This window comes from Dermacentor variabilis, chromosome 1 (genome assembly GCF_050947875.1).
Source record: "Dermacentor variabilis isolate Ectoservices chromosome 1, ASM5094787v1, whole genome shotgun sequence".
NCBI classification, from domain to species: domain Eukaryota; kingdom Metazoa; phylum Arthropoda; class Arachnida; order Ixodida; family Ixodidae; genus Dermacentor; species Dermacentor variabilis.
Window position 1 is genome coordinate 250,382,526 of NC_134568.1, and position 19,309 is coordinate 250,401,834.

Here is a 19,309-nt window from a genome sequence, read left to right on the forward strand (position 1 = left end):
TCCGTAGTTCAAGAGACGGAAAGGGTAAATGGCTGAACCAGTTGCACCTTTGGATGTTTCTTTGTGGGCGGCTGAGATGCCTTACCTGCTTTTGGTTTATTTTTTTGTTTGTGTTTCGTGTATTTCGCGTGCTTTTTTTTCTTGAAACTACCAGGCACACTTCAGCACGAAATAAATACTGGATTCGAAGGTTATTTAGGATGCCCTACAACTTTGTATTTGACATGTTTGCGATCTAAGCAATAATGAATAAGTTCACTAAGTACACACGAATGTCACTACTATGCAGACGGTACGATTTCTCTAGAGCTTTCGGGTTTTTTAAAATCTTGATCCAAGCTAACTGGGACACCAGGTATATTCGAAAGAAACATATTCGATAAAGTAAAAAAAAGAAATTCTTCTTAAATGTTTTTCAAAAGATTCTAGCAATTATTAAAAAAGAAATTCAAATTGTTATATTTACTGTACTAAAACTTGGCACACACGCACGCGCACACACCGTCGTAAATATAAAATGTTCTTATATATATATATATATATATATATGCACGCATCAGGTGTTTGTCTTATAATTGCAAAAACTTTCTTTTAAATGAAACTGTAATATCTAGGCACTGCTGTTTATGCAGATCAATTATTTACTATATGGCACATGTTTTAGTTGCGAAATTGATGCCGACCAGTAGTAAAGTCATACCTGCTTAACAGAAATCCTAATACAGGCACGTGTTTCGATGCATGCGACCTTAAAATGTACCGCGAACTGCATTGGCGTTTCTGTTAAGTCTCCAGAAGCGTGCCTCTAACAGTCCGGGGAAGAGAACCAAGGCCTAAGTCAGCAGTAGCAATCGTAAATAAACAGCTTTGCAACAGGCACTAGTAACAAGTTTTCTAAAATATTAAAGCACAAAGCAATCTCGCCAATAGTGTTTAAATTTTTCAGATAATCTGGACTGAGTTTCTAATTGATATCGATGAAAAGCTGATTGAAAGTTTTGGATAAAAGACGTAACCCAAGTCACATTGTTTTGAGAAATCTTGCGAGGTTACTTCCACAGGGTTCCATGCGTCACCCCACGTGGTCGTTTTACTTTTTTTCCGACGTTCGTTTTTTACCGTATTATCCCTGTTTCAAGTTCGTCTGCTGTATTTGAATCTGAGTGTTGTCGCCTTTTATATAGCGACAGAGAGTTCTCTTATCAGATTGCGAATAGTGCTAGATATTCGCGCATGAGCGCAAGCAGCAGAAATTACTCTGGAACTTACGGTGATACTTGTATGAATAGCGGACGGGCTTCACCCTTTGGTTTAGGTTCGACAACCGACGACTGTGATTGCCACTGTCGTGGCGATTTCGAGTTTTGCTTGTCTTTCTGTAGAGTAGTACGCCCTATAAGAAGTTTCATTTTTTAGCGCGCACATTTGGCTGCATTTATTTATTCACCGTTACTACAACGAGACATTTGGCGGCAAGGCTTATTTCATGCTTCGGGCGCACCCGTAAAGCAGTGCACCGAGCCTAAGCGGTGAGACACCACTCTCGCCCCGGACATGGGAGCTAGCGTTAGGCTACAAGGATTCCCACTGGAGTATGGACCCCCTTACCCGACGAAAGCAAATTAAACAGCTATGATGACAGCTGTAGCGCCACTTGCATTGTTCGCGCTGCAATCAGTGGAGCTGCCGGTTTTACGTGGATTTTCGTCGGACTACCTCGGATCTCACTGGAGACAGCTGGCTGGAGAACTGGGCCTGAAACGGTGACGAGTAGCTGCGCCATGTTTATTTTTTGTTATAGGACACCTCTCAGCCATAGTTCGAGAGACTAGAGTCCACCCTGCCGACATGACACCGCTTAACAGAACTTAAGGTTTCCACAGACTTCGTGCGAATAAAACGGCCCGCAGACTAGACTAGGGCTAGACTCCCAAGTGTCCGAGCGCAGCTACCAAATGATAACATGTCTATCTTCACGGAAGAGATGATCCACCTGTTGCGCCATGCCGTCGAAGACATGACGGAACAACGTAAAATTCCTTCTCTGATGCAGAGCGTGAACCGGTATTGTTTCGCCGGAGTGATGTGCAACCCACGAAAGACAGTGCCAGAGTTTCTTTGGAGATCAGAACAATGGAAAAGACGCTTAAAATCTGGATCGGGCAATAAACCTATGAATGCTGAGTGAATGAAGAGCAGTTGTGCACGAGGAGTTGGGAAGGATGTTCCCGGCGTCCTCGACCGCGGTGGCCTCAATTTTTGACATAGCCAAAGAACAAGTACAGTGGTCACTAATTGTCCCTCACGAGTTCCCTCAAGCACATGCAAGAGATATCCATAGGGCGTGCAAAGTGCAGCCAAATGATCATGCGACGGACGTCTGCTGTATGTACTCAGCAAATATCACTGATATCCATGCTCTTAAAGTGGGTGTCCAAAGGATATCCACTAGATGCCAGTGGGGTCACTGGGGACCAGTACAGGTGCGATTGCTGTTTGTCGCAATGCCGAAGATTATCCGCCCCTGATGACAATGCTGCAAGAATCATGTTGAGGACATATTGACAACAAGCCGCTATTCAGACGAAGCTTCGGACCAAAGAAAAAAAATTCTCAGCGAAGACATGACGACGCGACTTAACAACAGCTGGAAAGTGTGACACAGCCGAGAGCCGACGCCGTAATCCAACTGCAACTAATGGTAAGGAGCATAGACCTCGACGTGCTTACCGACGGACATAAGGTCACTGCTGTAGTCAGTCAGTCAGTATTTTATTTTCACCAAACAAAAAGATGTGGGAGCACAGGAGCCGACTACTTTCTCAGTAGGCTTTTCACCGACAAGCTGTAAAAAGTAGATTCTGCATGGAATGGCCATCAAATTCGCCCAACTGGAGGCCAGCTAATAACGTAGAGTGGAAGTTGCACAGAGGTTTATGGTTTATAACCAAACTTACCCGACGACCTTTGTAGTCTTGATGCACTGCTCACAGAACGCAATCGTGGTCGTGGTCTTTCTGAGCCAACACGGTGTAGTCATTGACTTAACGTCGAAGTCGAGAAGATTGTCTACGAACCAAACGGGATACGACTATCAGTTACTGGGCCTTGAACGTAGTCAAAAATCAAGCCGGCATCCCGCCCCACACCAACATCATAATTTCCGTCGGCGCCAAGTAGACGTAGGCATGTAAGGCATCATCGAGGGCTACCTACATAACGCTGCTCACACGTTTTCGTCGCAAGGGAAATCGCTCAACTGTATCGAGGTAAAGCGAAGGTGATGGTGACACTTTAGCCTAGAATACAAACGCCTCAAAAGGGCACAACGATCGCATACATGGGAGAAGCTGTGGCAGTCAGCAGTTCATCAATCCTCTAAATCTCCGTCCCCTGTCTTCGTGACTCAAATGTAAGAGCCCACCTTCGACATTATTCCAGATCTTCTGAGGCATAAATGCGAACAACTCCGAAGTCTACTTTTTCAGTACAGAGACTATTTCGTCGTCATCGAAGATTCGACAAGCGAGAATTGCCGACCATCGCATGATAAAAGAAGAATTCAGCAGACCACTCCGTCAATACCTGTACCGATTTTAGACAAAATAATGAGAAACTGTAAAGTAACGATTCCACGAAATGCTGCGCGACTAAATCATCCAGCTATTTAAGAGCCTGACACGTACTGCTTTTCGCATCGATTACTGTCGCATAAACAAAGTCAAGGAGGTATACCCTCTCACAGGGATAAAGACACAGGATAAGCGCTGGTCCTGCGCCTGGCTTCTTTTGTACCGTATAAGGCGTGCACTTGTTAAACCTGCAAGTGTGAAAACCAATAAGCGCTGCTACATGTTCTATCAAGAGACGCCCGCGAACAAGTTTATTCTCTCAAAGGCTTGTTGCTCATGTGGACGTTCTCGTACGTACTTCATGTTGTTCAACTTATTTAGGGTCGCTTTAAATAAAACGTAACAGAAATTATAATTCCAATGTCTCATTTCCTAGCCTTCATTTTAGTGAACAGTTTGCGCGATCACAAGCTGATGGACTCGACACAAAGCGGAAAACGGACGCACAACACTTCGGCTAGAAAACGCCTACCGTAAGCGTATCTTTGACATTAGCGCAACTCTGAATAAGTAAAGCTCATTCTTCACTTTACTCATTCTGAGTTGTCATTGCCCAGCCGCCTTCGCTAATTTTATTACAGCAACAGGAATGTCAAGGATTCGTCATGGAGTACCAACTCGGTCAAACCGCCCCCATTCTGCCTGCCGTAAAAACGCCAAGGTTCTCGCTAGCCTTCCCAATTCAGCCTTATGCAGAATTCTCCTTCAGTTAAGTCTTGAACTTTAGTGCTACTAAGCGATGGAGGTGGTTTACACGGTGGCTTTGTCATTTCAATGGAGCAATTTTAAGTGATATTCTGCCTAAATCTTTCAGGACCATCAAGGACACCGAAAACGATTGCCCCACCTCCTGGGCAACGTCCAGCTCCGGGCCCACATGAGTGTCAGCAGAAAGAACTGCTGCGAAGGTTCTTTGCTTGTGGGATTGCGTTGCAAGCAAGCATTGAAATGGCGGATGACCCATGCAAGTATGTGAAAGCAGTCAAGGTTTTCATATTCTTTCTAAGGAATTATATTGTCTCCATCGTGTATCTCTGAACCAAATCAGCATTCAGTGGGATGAGAAGTATTGAATACTGCGGTTGGTGTTAGCGACAGCTTAGAACCATTTCCTGCGGTATTGTTATCCTCTTCGAATTATCATCATAAACAACAGCAGCAGCACCAGCAGCAGCACCACCGGCAGCACCAGCAGCCGATTTTTAGGTCAACTGCAGGGCCACTGCCTCTCCCCGCGATCTCCAATTACCCCTGTCTTGCGCTATATCATCCCCACTTACACCTGCAAATTTTCTAATTTCATCGCCCCACCTCGCTTCTTGCCCTCCTCGACTGCGTTTCCCTTCTCTTGGCACAAATTCTGTAACCCTGCTGGTCCACCGGTTATCTACCCTACGCATTACATGGCATGCCCAGCTCCATTTCTTTCTCTTAATGTCAACTAGAGTATCGGCTATCCCCGTTTGCTCTCTGATCCACACCGCTGTCTTCCTGTATTTTAACGTTATGCCTAACATTTTTCGTTGCATAGCTTTTTGCGTGGTCCTCAATTTGTTCTCGAGTTTTTTTGTTAAACTCCGAGTTTCTGCCCCCTTTGTTAGCACTGGAAGAATGCAATGATTATACGCTTCTCTTCAACTCTTCAGTGGTAAGCTCCCTTTCTGGATTTCGTAATGCCTTCCGTATGCACTCCAACCCATTATTATATTCTTCTGCAAATTTCCTTCTCATGTTCCAGCTCCCTGGTGAGTAATCGATCTAGATAAACGTATTCCTGTACATACCCTAGAGACTGATTGGTGATCATGAATTCATGTTTCCTTGCCAGGCTATTGAACATTACCTTTGTTTTCTGGATATTAATCTTCAACTGCACTTTTGCACTTTCTCGGTTAACGTCCTTAGTAATTTGTTGCAATTCATCTTTAGTGTTGTGTTTCCTTGCCAGGCTATTGAACATTACCTTTGTTTTCTGGATATTAATCTTCAACTGCACTTTTGCACTTTCTCGGTTAACGTCCTTAGTAATTTGTTGCAATTCATCTTTAGTGTTGTGTACAGGACAATATCATCTGCAAACCGAAGGTTGCTGAGATATTCACCGTTGATCCTTACTCCTAAGCCTTTCCAGTCTATTAGCTTGAGTACTTAAAAGCATGCAGTGAATAACACTTTTAGAGATTGCGTATCCTTGCATGACCTCTTTCTTGCTAGGTAATTTTCTACTTGTGGAAAACCAAGGTAGCTGTGGAATCCTAAATATTTCCCAAGATCTTCACGTATGCCTCTTGTACTCCTTGTGGTATAAAGTTTGTAAACAGGGATAAGGTGCCTCAGAAAGGCTGGCCAACGTTTCGATAGGAGGACCTATCTTCGTCAAAGGCAGCCTCGTCATCCTCGGCGTGTTAGTTTTAAAGGGTTAGTGCAGTGACGTCACGTGCGGGTGTTGTCGCTGGCGGCTGGTTTTAAAGAGAGAGATTACCAGAGGAAACAAGCGCTGTCGTCCGACGTCTGTGAGCTTCATTCCCAAGACGAGGGGACAAGAGCGTGAGAGTGGGCACGCGGGAGAAAAGAAAAGAAATAGAAGAAGAAAAAAAGAAAAAAAGGGGGGTGGGGGAAGCCAGGGCGGCACCAAGACAGACAAAAAAAAAGGGGGGGAGAGTTTTTTTATTTATTTCATACTGCAGACCTAAAACAGGTCCAAGCAGGGTGGTTAAACACAACAATATTACAATGCATTATTCAATCAAGTAAGGTGGTAAGACACAACAGTAATACAATGAGTCAAACAATTGAAACAGGCAACAACGAGTTATTCCAGTCTATTATAGTTCGGGGAAAAAAAGAATACTTGAATACATCCGTCCGTGCAAAATAAGGTGTTAGTGAATTCGGATGATGGTGTCGAGTAGGCCTAGACGTTGTACTGAACAGATACGATGCAGGATTAATTGATAAGTCTCCATTAATAAGCATGGTAAGAAATCGAATTCTTAAGTGTTGCCTTCTCTGCTGAAGGACTTCGATGCCATTATCATGCATTATTCGTGAGGGGGAATCATAGCGAGAGAATTTAGAATATATGAATCGTACGGCTTTTTTTTGTACCCTTTCGAGACATTTAGTTAACATCCAGTTAAAGTTTTAAAGTTTTAACATCCAGTTAAAGAAAAAGAAAGAGAAAAATGAAATTTTTTAGGAAATACGGGGGCTTGGGAGCGTGTTGGGGATGCGAAAGGTTAGGAGGTATTCAGGGGGAGTCGTTGGCGGCATGTTTTTGAGGCATTAGAACGGCCGGTCAAGCTGTCAGTGCGCGAGTAACACAAAAGACAAAAAACTAAAAAAAAAAACATGAGTTGAAAGTCACTTGAGTAGCATAGCAGCAATACGTCGAGTAATTTTGAAATAGTTAAGATGGCGACGAGGAGTCTGCGGTGCAATGTATGGGGTGACTGAAAGGCAGCGGCATGCTCTTTCAATTGGCACTGCCCCAGTCGCTCATCGTAGGTGTCGTTACGGCGGCATCCAGAAATGGCGATACTCAGGGTTGAGGCGCCGAAAAAGGCATATTGACTTCGGAATGTGTTGATGAGGGGGTTTCAAACAAATAGATTTACAAGAAAGGGGCGGAAGGGAAGGAAGAGGGTGAGGGGGACCGAAACCGGAATAACAAACAGGAGGGTAACGCGCGCAGAAGCGGGCGGGGGCAAGTGTACATGGAAGAAGGGGGTTGTACAGTTGGTATAGACGTAAAAACCTGAAAGAGTACATTAAATTGAGTAGTAGGCAGGAAAAAATTTTTTTTCCCGAAATGGAAGAGTAGGTGAGGTTAAGAATTAAAGTTTGATTACGCAATGCCACGATGACTGCTGGTATCTCTCCTGAATCAAATGACTTTTCATAATCTATGAAAGCCATATTGAGAGGTGTATTGCACCTCGCCGATTTATCGATTTCCTAAATGACGACATGGATGTGAGCCATTGTAGAACATCCTTTCCTGCAGCCAGCCTGTTCTCTTGGTTGACTGAAGTCAAGTATTGCCATGAATCTGCTGGAAATTATCTTTGTGAATATTTTATACAGCACTGAAAGCAAGGTAATTGGCCTATAATTCAATTCTTTAACGTCTAGCCTCTTATGGATTAGTATAATATAGGCATTCTTCCACTTCTCTGGTACACTAGAAGTCGTGAAGCACTGTGTACAAAGGGCCACAAGCTTTTAAAGCATAATATCTCTATCATCATTGATTAAATCAACTGTGATTTCGTCTTCTTCTGGTGCTTTCTTCCGGGACGTGTCTTGCAAGGCCTTTCTAACTTCATCCCTAGTTATATGACGAGCTTTTGCCATCCTGTTAATCACTACTTCCAATTAAGGTAGCGTGGCTGCTCTGGGTAGTGTACAGGTCGGTACAGAATTCTTCTGTTGCTTTTACTATATTTTCAAAATTGCTGATAACATTACCCTGCTTAACTTTCACTATGCTATTCCGGTTTTCTTTTCACTGATTTCATGTTGCGGCCATTTTTCACTGCTTCCTTAATATTTCCCATGTTATAATTTCAAATATCCCTTACTTTCTTTTTGTTTATCAGTTTTGACAGTTCAGGGAATTCTTTCTGATCTCTTGAGTTGTCGTTTCTTTACTAGGCCCTTTGTTATTTCGGAGCGCTTACCTACTGGCGGTCTTGGTGCCTTGCCTCCCACTTCCATTGCTACTTCTGAAACAGCCTAGTTACGGTTTCATTAATTACCTCTATCTTCACCTTCCTGTTCTAAAGCTGCATATTTGTTTGCGAGCACCAGCCTTAGAAAGCTTTAGGACGCAAAGAAACTCTGGAAAAAAATACGCGGCACAAAAAAGTTTTGTCACATTTTGATATTGTCAATGTGCAGACAACACTTATCGATAGTTGTGCAATTCTTTTCAATTAAATTCAATTCGATCGATTCAAACGCAGCAACTCGTTTTTTCTTGTGCGCAGGTGCATCAGTGAGTACGAGAAGTGCTACTCACGGGCCAAGAATGACTTGAAGTGCTGGAACGACAATATGGGGGCGAACTTTACAAAGTATATGCTCGAGCTTACAGAGGCTACCAAGAAGATGTACCAAGTCAACTGCCCGAAGCGATTCCGTACGTTAATACAATTTATTGCAATAATGGCCCCACCCAAATTGCGCCTTTCCTGAACGTTCCTCGTGCTTCTTTCAGATGCCGGCACCGCTCTCGGCAAATGCGATGCTACCGAAGCAATGCGCAGGTTTTTCCTGTGTGACTTGTCCTACTTCCGATTAGTCGAAAACGCCGTAAGGGTGGGTGGTAAAGCACTCGACAACATTTGCAGGTGAGTAGGCTATGACAGCATTTTCTTGCAGCATACTCTTGCTTCGCGCAACGAATCACCGAATATCTTACGCGCGCTTGGTTTTAGTGAACTTCAGTGTACAGGGTGTCCCAGTTAACGTTAGCCAAACTCTTACAATTAAAATATTGAACATACGAGGATGCAACCAATGGTATTCTGTCAGCAGTGACGTACCACAGCAGGATTATTTCTTGTAATTCAACTGCCGATAATTAGATTACATTTATTAACGTTTTAATTACGCAATTGAGGGCACGAATATTGATAAAAAAACTAATTATGTTTTAAAACACCAGAATAAGTTTTTTTTTCAGTGTGCTATGTTTCGTGCAATTTACATTTCCCACGCTATAAAGGAAATGCGCGAAATAAGAAAATAGCCTTATGATAACGCGTCTGCGCGCCGCAATACCAGCGGTGCCAGACGTTACTCGTTAGAATTAATTCTGCTCAATGCCTGGCTCTGCTTGCACGTGAAAGTAGCGAGGCATGGCTATTGACGTTGGTCAACGCGAACGGCCTTTTCCTCGTGAAGTGCGAAGATAATGCAGTGCGCAGCGGCGTTCAGGAGCAGGAGGAGGACAAAGGCATTGAGCTCATTCTTCCGAGTAATAGCCGCACTGCCATATTTTGCGCGTTTTGTTTATAATGCGGGAGAAATAATTACGCGAGGCATGGCATACTAAAAACAACTGAATCGGATGTTTAAAACCCAATTATTACTCTTCTATCAAAATTCGCGCCCGATTTCCCATTTAGTTACATTTGAGGTGCCGTAGAACTAGAGTAAAACTGTGTGGTTAGATGCCGGACGAAGTGCTGTCGGAGCCTAAAAAAATTTATATTATTATTATTGTTTCTATAAGCAAACGGCTCAGCATTTCTGTTTGAAACTTTGAACATAACCACCACCGCCTTGCTGTTTTTACAATTAACCGCTGAAAGAGTTGATGCCTCCTATATCATCACTCGTTTGGTATAGGAGGTATAACGAAGTGTCCCTAAATTTTGAATATAATACTAACTAACTAACTAACTAACTAACTAACTAACTAACTAACTAACTAACTAACTAACTAACTAACTAACTAACTAACTAACTTACTAACTAACTAACTAACTAACTAACTAACTAACTAACTAACTAACTAACTAACTAACTAAATAAAGTACAAACTAAACCGTTTATTAATTGAGGCAGTAGCAGGCAAAATGGCATAGCCTCTTTGTCCCACTGCCTTTCTGAGAAGTCTTGCTTGCTTGAATTTTGGTTGGCGAAGCTTCCATGTGCCTGCCTGCTTTCTTTCTCCCCCATGGCTTAAAATATTTTATTCGCGAGATTTACAACAGCCCGAAAATAAAAGTGATCCTGAATTATGGGGCTCAAAAAGAATTGTTCGCGTCAGCCATGGGCGCGTATGTGCTCCTATGTTTGCACTTCGAGCGTCATTTTATAGGTTGCATAAAATTGGGAGGTTGCTCAATGTCGTAGTTTACTGTGCAAAAGTGCAATGATGCCTGTCGCCGACGTAACCGAAAAGTTGCTGCTTTAAAGGTTACTTCGACTGATGTAACCTTTAGTGTGGCGAAGGTTTATCAGAATGTCAGAACCAGTACAGCTAGCCTACAGATAACAGCACGGCCATTACTTCTAAATTCCAGTCATAAAAGCTCAGTTTCTTGGTCTACAGTTTTTCAGACATATGACCCTTCCAAAAAAGATTGATTAGTTTGCTAGTACAGCACCAGATATATTAATACAGTCTTCTTTTTCTTAAACTCATAAGTATTTCATCGTGATTCGTCAACTGACTGCAGACTTGAGTTTCTCTTGTTTCCACTTACATCTCCGAACACGCAGTACGCCGAACTTGTAGCATAAGCGATAAGATGGGCACATGGTACACACCACGAAACAACATACTATAGACAGGAATGCCTGCTAGCTTGAACAAGGTGGTCCCGTCAGAATCTCGTCGGCTATATCAACGCGACGCAACGCCGTTCTGCAACGACAAAAAGACCTTGCACACGCCCCCGAGAGTAGAAATGGGCCGGGCGCTCTGTTTTCCAGTTTCGAAACACCACGTTTCGCGATGTCGCCACAGACAGACTGGCTAAATGGGCATTGCTGCTTTTCATCTTGTCCGAAAATTGGTGCAAAAATTTAGCGCGAAGAAAGGCGGATAGCAAGTTCTAAAGGCACGAGGAGTAAAGCGAGCGAGTGGAGGGAATCCCAGACGTCTAACACACGCACGCATGCACACTCGCCCAAGCCCGCGCTTTCTGACTGCCTGCACTTAACAGTATTGACGCGGGGGTGACGTCGTGGACGCGTGTGACGTTATTGATGCGCAGCTCTACTTAAACCTTGTAATTTATGAGAGCTGTGAGCCGATGGGGTCTTCACACAATAGTTCGCATATAGGCTAGAAAGGATCGTTAAAAGAGGCGACTGGCAATCGTGATGCCAGATGTGTTATTCGCAATGCCGATAATTGGCGGCCTGCATAGCATCATATCAAGTAGTGCGCAAACTCCTCCCCTGTAGTGCTGAAGCTCTCCGCTTATTTGCCCCACTATGTTGTCGGGGGATCCACCATCCACGCAAACTATTAGCAATTAGAGTCAAATGGAGCTAGAATTGTTCCCAAGAGCAAATATGAGGCAATCCCCATGCTCCACATAAAATTAGCGAAAGCGGCTGGGCAGTGGCATTAACCCTTATGAACAAAAAACCTTGCGAATTTGAGATTCCCGTCGTTGTACTGAAAATCGTTACCTGTTAAAAAATGACACAGTTAAGACATGCTTGATCGTAATATGGTAGCGGGCAGCGAACCCAGGCCACCATGCACAGGTGTAGCGGTAACTCTGACGATACCACTCTACTGCGAACAGCGCTTCTTAATGTTGCCTGTTGTGGATATTATTCGACAATTTTTCGGATGTTGCATAATTATCAAGAGCTCGAAGAGGACAGTTAGCTTCAGTAGAAAAGGTCAGTGATGGGCACATGAGTAGAGCCGACAGGGTCTTCCGCATCACGCTACGTCTGCACTACACCGAGGGGCGCCCTCGCTAAGCGATCATGCCAACCGCAGTTAACGTGAATCTCACTCATGGCCTGTCGCACGCTTAGGTCGGCCTAGAAAACCCTAAACGCAGATATGCTGCGGAGTTTACATTATATTGCTAATTACTGCGACTGCACTTATTATGACTACGAAGTCTGGTGAACTATGAATTAATTTCGCGTTAACAGTGATTAGCAAGCCGGGAATCAAACTCTTCCGTTCCGTGAATACCCGGAAACACACTCTGCGAGACTTATAAGAGACATGCGATTATGATAGGCGCCATGATGGTATTAAACAAAGAGCGAAGTTCGTGCTAAGCTTGCAGTTTGGACGCACAGCTTGTCGTCCTGATCTGCCACTAATTGTTCAACGGATTATCGTTGCGCTTTCTGTACCTTAAATATATTACCAGGCCACGAGCTAACACTTATTTCTGTTGCAGGCACGTACTCGATGTGAACGACTGTCTGGCGAAGCTGGAGTATCAGACGGGCTGCACGAAGTCCGCTCTGCATCAGCATGCGGCCTCCCTCCTGGGAAAGATAACATCACCGTTTTCAGGGAAATGTGGCGAGCCAAAACGTGAGTCAAACGCACTGAGGCGCTTGAAGGAGTCTTGAAGGAGAAGGCATTTATTTAATTCGAATGCACTCATAAGTATATATATACACACACTTTATTCGGTTCTGAGAGAAAAACCTGATACTTCTGTAACACTTAGGTAAGGTAACCAACTCTTGTACAAGCCATATAGCTGTGCGTTAATTCCTCTGGAAGTTCTCGAAAGCGTTGGACAAGTAGCAGCGAAGAAAAATTATATACAGCAGTGTACATAGAGTGCGTAGAGTAGAAGTCGATAGCGCCAATGAACAACAGGCCGTTGAGTGAAGTCCTACTCGGCTCTTGGCCAGCAACCTAGGGATCCGTCAAGGCTCTTTAAATCTTATCATTAACTGCGGCTTAGATTCAATGCTGTCAACGAGCCCTTCGGACACAAAGTTGTATATAAGCACGTCCTATACTGCCTATCCTCATCGCCACTCTTCCAAACTTCTTTTTTTCTTCTGTTACCCGAACCTTTGAGCAGACTAGCATAATTGAGGGTTATTACCTCAGACCAAGATCTATACGCTTCCTCTAATAAATTATTTATTTTAATTATCTAAATTGGCTAAATTTCTTCGCCAGTTGGTTTGGTTTTACCTTCTTCAGTTATAAGAGCCTATTTATAGGAGACTTAAATAGAGGTTATGTGAGACTTGAGATTATTCAGAAAACAGTCGTACTTCTGCGAATGTGACACTACCATTACGGAAATCATTCGAGCGTTCGTGTATTTGTAAAAAAGAAAGTGCACCATTTATGGTTGCCTCTAGGTAACAACAACAGCGAACTTGGACTCCAGAAAGTGCACGAGGTTAATGTATTTGTGCAAGAGCAAGTTTTGCTGTATAGCTGGGGATTTCAGGCTTATAATAACCTCGCGCTGGCGCTCTTATAAAATCCCTAAAAAGAATCCCATGTGACGATGCGCTCGGCTGTGTCCATACGCATATTTCTTGAAAAAGAGCCGCCGACTTTCCACAGGCTCCAACGAACTACTTTCTGCTTGAGTTGCACGGCCCTGTGAGACGCGCAGAATTGAACACTTGTTCTTGCTCAAATCACAGCGGTGCCTCTGAACGATCTTCGATGCCTGTGGATGTAGGTGTGAGCGCTTCTCTATGTTCCTGATGGCGTTTCAATAGAAACTGCTAATGGTACAATGTAGAAGCTTGTTCTGCGTCCGGGGAAAGCACGTGAAAAAAAGCGTTAAAATACGTGTTTGCAGTGACTCTAAGACCACTAAATGTCGGATAGATCACATGAGCAGCGCGGGTCCAGAATTGGCGGTTCATCATAATGACATGGTTTATTTTTGCGAGAAATTGACAGCATCGGTTGTATTTGATAAAGGTCTGTTCAAGTATTAAGTGAAAGAGCCCGCCATGTCCAGCGAAATACCGTGAAACCTGCTCACTTTATCGGTGTGCGCGATTTATTGACAGGCGCTGGACTATCAATAAACACCATGCGACTTGGCGTCCCGCCATTGTTACAGGCCTGTTTCTAAATTCGGTTTTATTTGCAGCTCATTCATCAGACATGACACAAGAAGACATTGTTGACTAGGTACACTTCACGATCCAATATGGAACAATGCCGATAGCTTTCCCCGTACAGATGACTCCGTTGTCAGGCGACAGTGACGCTCGTTGGGAAGGGCGACAAATGAAATCCAGCTGCTGCTGTTAAATTTTCAGGCTCGCACTTTTCTACAAACATTGACCATTAATCATTTGTTCGGTGCGAGGGTTATGTGGCGCTCAAATAGCAGGCATCATATTTCGGTTGTAAAGCTTCACAACGTTTTGAGTATATTTTTTATTTTATTTTCTGAAGCAGTGGCCTTGGAGGCCAGTGCGCAGATTGCCATGCAAAGAGACAAGTGCGATGAGTCTGCTGTTCTGAAGAAGGCCCTCGTGTGTGCTATCGGTTTCCAAAACTTTATGGATCAAAAAGTGTCACGCCGCAGACCTACTAAGGAAGAGGTGTGCCCGTGAGTACAACAATGCTTACTACGATGTGGCTACGGGGGCTAAGATATGCTTTAGCAGCTCGAAGGGTTAGTTTGGTTGCGCTAGTAAACTTACGCCCTGTACTTTTTGTGGATAAAGCGATGAACATGCAAGCGGACGGCATGCAAAACTTGATGTGTAAGGAGTAAGATAAATGTACGGCTCGCTGTAGTCCCGCTAATAAAGGCGGCTTAACAGGAAAGGACAGGTCGCCGACTCAGTCCGCAGATGACCGTCACGTGTTTGAGCTGCAACAAATCGCACTGCTAGCAGCTCGCCGGCAGCAATTCTGTGAGTGGTGCGATTCGGCAGTACTTAGCCACGCTATGCTCATACACTGGGTGAATTGGTGTGAATCGCGCTCAAGCGCATTTCGTACGCCCCGCAAGAGCATGGCTGTGGACGGGGAACGCCACCTGAAAGTGATCGAGAACAAAGCTAACCAGGAGATTGCCATGTCTTCCGGCAACCACTTGTCTAGGCAGCAGCGATAAACTGTCACCAAAAGAGGAATTAAACAACATTGTCCTTAACCCGTAGGCTATGATGAAGCGACAAAGGAAACTCAGAAAGAAATATGTGCAGTTGTAAGGACGAAAGATGGCTCTGGGGCCCTATAACGTAGAACTATTCCAATCTCTTTCTCCGGACGTCAAATTTACGCAACCACAGACGCAAGCATCGGGCGGTAACCCGCAGCGTTGTTTGAAAAGCCTAATCAAACATGCTCCTCGTTTATAGAAGGTCACATTTTTGCTTTCAAAGCGAATAGCATTGCCTACAATGAGCAGATTTCCTTATCAAATTGGTTGACAAGAGGCGAGGATCAAGCTCAAGTGGAGAGGGATTCGATGGGGACGAGCCAGCACAGCGAAGGTAGATAACCGGCTGAAGAGGGTGGTGCCAGCGTCAGCGTTTGATCCGCTTCCCTTTACTTAGCTTGCGGTGGCTGTGGCTGGTCGGAAATCGCGGTGGCGCGCAACAGAACCTTAAAAATGCTGCCAGAACGGATCCTCAGCAAAGAAGAGTTGGCAAAGTGATGTCGCATACGTGCCAAAAGGGCTCGATAACGCTATAGTGCCACGAAAAAATGTTTATTATACGCGAATAAATCCACGCTCCGCGGCCGCTCCCAGTAGCTAGTGCCAGAGCAATCGATGGGCAGCCATTTTCTATTCTTTTCGGAACAGGGCAGCCTCTGGCTATTCAGGAAAAAAAATTCAATTTTGTTCGGTATATTAATGCTCCTTAACGCGTATACGTCACTTTGACGCTCTGAATTTTTGTGGTTTTGTGACGTTACGTGACAGACAGGCGAAGTGGGCGCAGCCCGAAAACGTTTTATCAATGGCAGAGTATTATGTTGAAAAAGGCATCAAATGAGAAATAATTATTTTTCTTTCGTTCGGTTTAATCATGCCTAATCAGTGTACATACATCATAGCAGATGGGGTTGTTTCGCTATTTCTGTGACGTTGCCTGAAAGACCGGCGAAGTGGAGGGTTGCCCAAAAATTTTTTGACCAATCATGGAGGGCTGATTGCAGGATTTGAATAGAAAAGTTTGGAATAGTTTTACGTTATAGCGCCCCTAGTGGGCATCGATCCCGGTACCACCGCGTATCCAAAGCAGTCGCTCTACAAAGTGAGCTATAACAAGAAGGGCGAGAACGAATTTACAACTCGAAGTCAGAAAGATAGGACAAGCAAATATATTCAGCGAAAATCAAATCAGGAAGAGGACGATGCAACAAACTCTTCCTTTCACGCTTTGTTCTTAATAGTGGATGTTAATTCTTTTCCCCCTGGCAAAACTTCTGCCGTGGGGACCTCCTCAAAACATATCTGCTTATCCACACCGCTAATGTTCCTGTTCTCGCTACATATTTGTTCTTGCGGCTCGTTTGCGTGACTTGGGGCACTATAACGTAAAACTATTCCAGTTTTGCAATCAGCCCTCCGCAATTGGTCAAAAACATTTTTGAACTACTCGCACTTCGCCTGTCTGTCACGCGACGTCACGAAAACCGCGATAGCTCCCCATCTGATATGACCTGTACACACTGATTATGCATGATTTGACCGAACAAAAGAAAAATAGTTATTTCTGATACGACGCCTTTTCGCCATTAGCCCTCGGCTATTGTTCAATAGTTTTCGGGCTGCACAGACCGTTCCGAAAGGAATAAAATATGGCTGCGGCCAATTGCTCAGGCACTGGCTACTCGCACCTGCCGGGGAGCATGGGTTTATTTGCATACAATAAAGCTTTCTGCGTGGCCGTGTAACGCTTTAGAGCACTTTCGGCACATTTATGACCTTGTTCTTCCAACTCTTCTTTGCTGAGGATCCGTTTTAGCGTCATTCTTAAGCTTCCGTTGCATGTCGCCGCGATTTTCTACCAGCCACCGCAAGCTAAGTAAAGGAAAGCGGACCAATCATAGACGCCGGCACCACTCTCTTCATCCGGTTATCGATTTTCAGTGCACTGGCTCGGCCACATAGAAACCCTCTCCACTTGAGCGTGCTCCTCGCCTCTTGTCAGCCAATTAGATAAGACAAACCACTCAGTGTAGGCAATGTTATTTGTTCTTCAAACAAGCAAAAAGTGACCTACTATAAACGAGGAGAGCGTTTGATTTGTCTGTTCAGACAAGCCTGCAGGTGACCGCCCGATGCTTTTGTCGGCGGTTACGCAAACTTGACGTCAGGGGATTCGAATAAAAACATATCGGAATAGTTTTACATTATAGGGCCCCTGCACTCGTAAATAATTGTCTTGCTTGCGCACTACTTTGTCTCGCTCGTGCTTTCTAGAAAAGAAAAATGTGCTTTGATTTTGTTGGTTTGAACATATTAAACCGAAGGTGTGCCATTCCAGAACAGCTTTTCTATGACATGAAGCGTAGAGCAGGTGCAATATTTCAAGGTTTTCCATTTAATGTATGAAAGCACGCTTCACACACGGAGCATTGAAGTACTTTATGGTTTTCCAAGCGACGCACACGATCATCATCATCAGCCTGGTTACGCCCACTGCAGGGAAAAGGCCTCTCCCATACTTCTCGAACTACCCCGGTCATGTACTAATTGTGGCCATGTTGTCCTTGCAAACTTCTTAATCTCATCCGCCCACCTAACTTTCTGCCGCCTCCTGCTACACTTCCCTTCCTTTGGAATCCAGTCCGTAACCCTTAATGACCATCGGTTATCTTCCCTCCTCATTACATGTCCTGCCCATGCCCCCCCGCCCCCATTTCTTTTTCTTTATTTCAACTAAGATGTCATTAACTCGCGTTTGTTCCCTCACCTAATCTGCTCTTTTCTTATCCCTTAACGTTACACCCGCCTTTATTCTTTCCATAGCTCGTTGCGTCCTCCTCAATTTAAGTAAAGCCCTTTTCGTAAGCCTCCAGGTATCTGCCCCTTGCGTGAGTACTGGTAAGACACAGCTGTTTTACACTTTTCTCTTGAGGGATAATGGCAACCTGCTGTTCATGATCTGAGAATGCTTGCCAAACGTACCCCAGCCCATTCTCATTCTTCTGATTATTTCAGTCTCATGATCCGGATCTGCGGTCACTACCTGCCCTAAGTATATGTATTCCTTTACGACTTCCAGTGCCTCACAACCTATCGTAAACTGCTGTTTTCTTCCGAGACTGTTAAACATTATTTTAGTTTTCTGCAGGTTAATTTTTAGACCCGCCCTTCGGCTTTGCCTCTCCAGGTCAGTGAGCATGCATTGCAGATGGTCCCCTGAGTTACTAAGCAAGGCAATATCATCAGCGAATCGCAAGTTACTAAATTAGTCTCCATTAACTCTTATCCCCAATTCTTCCCAATCCAGGCCTCTGAATACCCCCTGTAAACACGCTGTGAATAGCATTGGAGAGATCGTATCTCCCTGCCTGACGCCTTTCTTTATTGGGATTTTGTTGCTTTCTTTATGGAGGACTACGGTGGCTGTGGAGCCGCTATAGATATCTTTCAGTATTTTTACATACGGCTAGTCCACACCCTGATTCCGTAATGCCTCCATGACTGATGAGGTTTCGACTGAGTCAAACGCTTTCTCCTTATCAATGAAAGCTATATATAAGGATTGGTTATATTCTGCACATTTCTCTATCACCTGTTTGATAGTGTGAATATGGTCTATTGTTGAATAGCCTTTATGGAATCCTGCCTGGTCCTTTGGTTGACTGAAGTCTAAGGTGTTCCTAATTCCATTTACGATTACCTTAGTAAATACTTTGTAGGCAACGGACAGTAAGCTGGGCCGCTATTTTGTAGCGATGCCTTATGCTTTATTCTATGCTATTCTTGTCATCCACCACACACGGCCGCCTGATCCCGTTGATAATGTGGGCAGACCGTCGCTCTGACCACTGGCCAAGCGCGAAAAGCCTGAAAAAGCATAGAATAGGAAAAGGCATCGCTAAAGAATACCGGCCCTGATCCGTCTATAATTTTTCAAGTCCTTGGCGTCCCCTTTCTTATGGATTAGGATTATGTTAGCGTTCTTCCAAGATTCTGGTACGCTCGAGGTCATGAGGCATTGCGTATACAGGGTGGCCAGTTTTTCTAGAACAATCTGCCCAC

The 19,309-nt window shown here is 44.3% G+C and overlaps 1 protein-coding gene across 1 annotated transcript in view; it reads left to right on the forward strand.

Moving 5' to 3' along the window:
• LOC142563825 (uncharacterized) overlaps positions 1–19,309 on the forward strand; it is a 99,072-nt gene that overhangs the window by 42,951 nt on the left and 36,812 nt on the right. Inside the window, exons 11-15 of the mRNA XM_075674510.1 lie at positions 4,447–4,600; positions 8,624–8,775; positions 8,854–8,986; positions 12,530–12,669; positions 14,533–14,686. Coding sequence (XP_075530625.1) covers positions 4,447–4,600; positions 8,624–8,775; positions 8,854–8,986; positions 12,530–12,669; positions 14,533–14,686 — 733 coding nt within the window. The remainder of the gene's footprint in view (positions 1–4,446; positions 4,601–8,623; positions 8,776–8,853; positions 8,987–12,529; positions 12,670–14,532; positions 14,687–19,309) is intronic.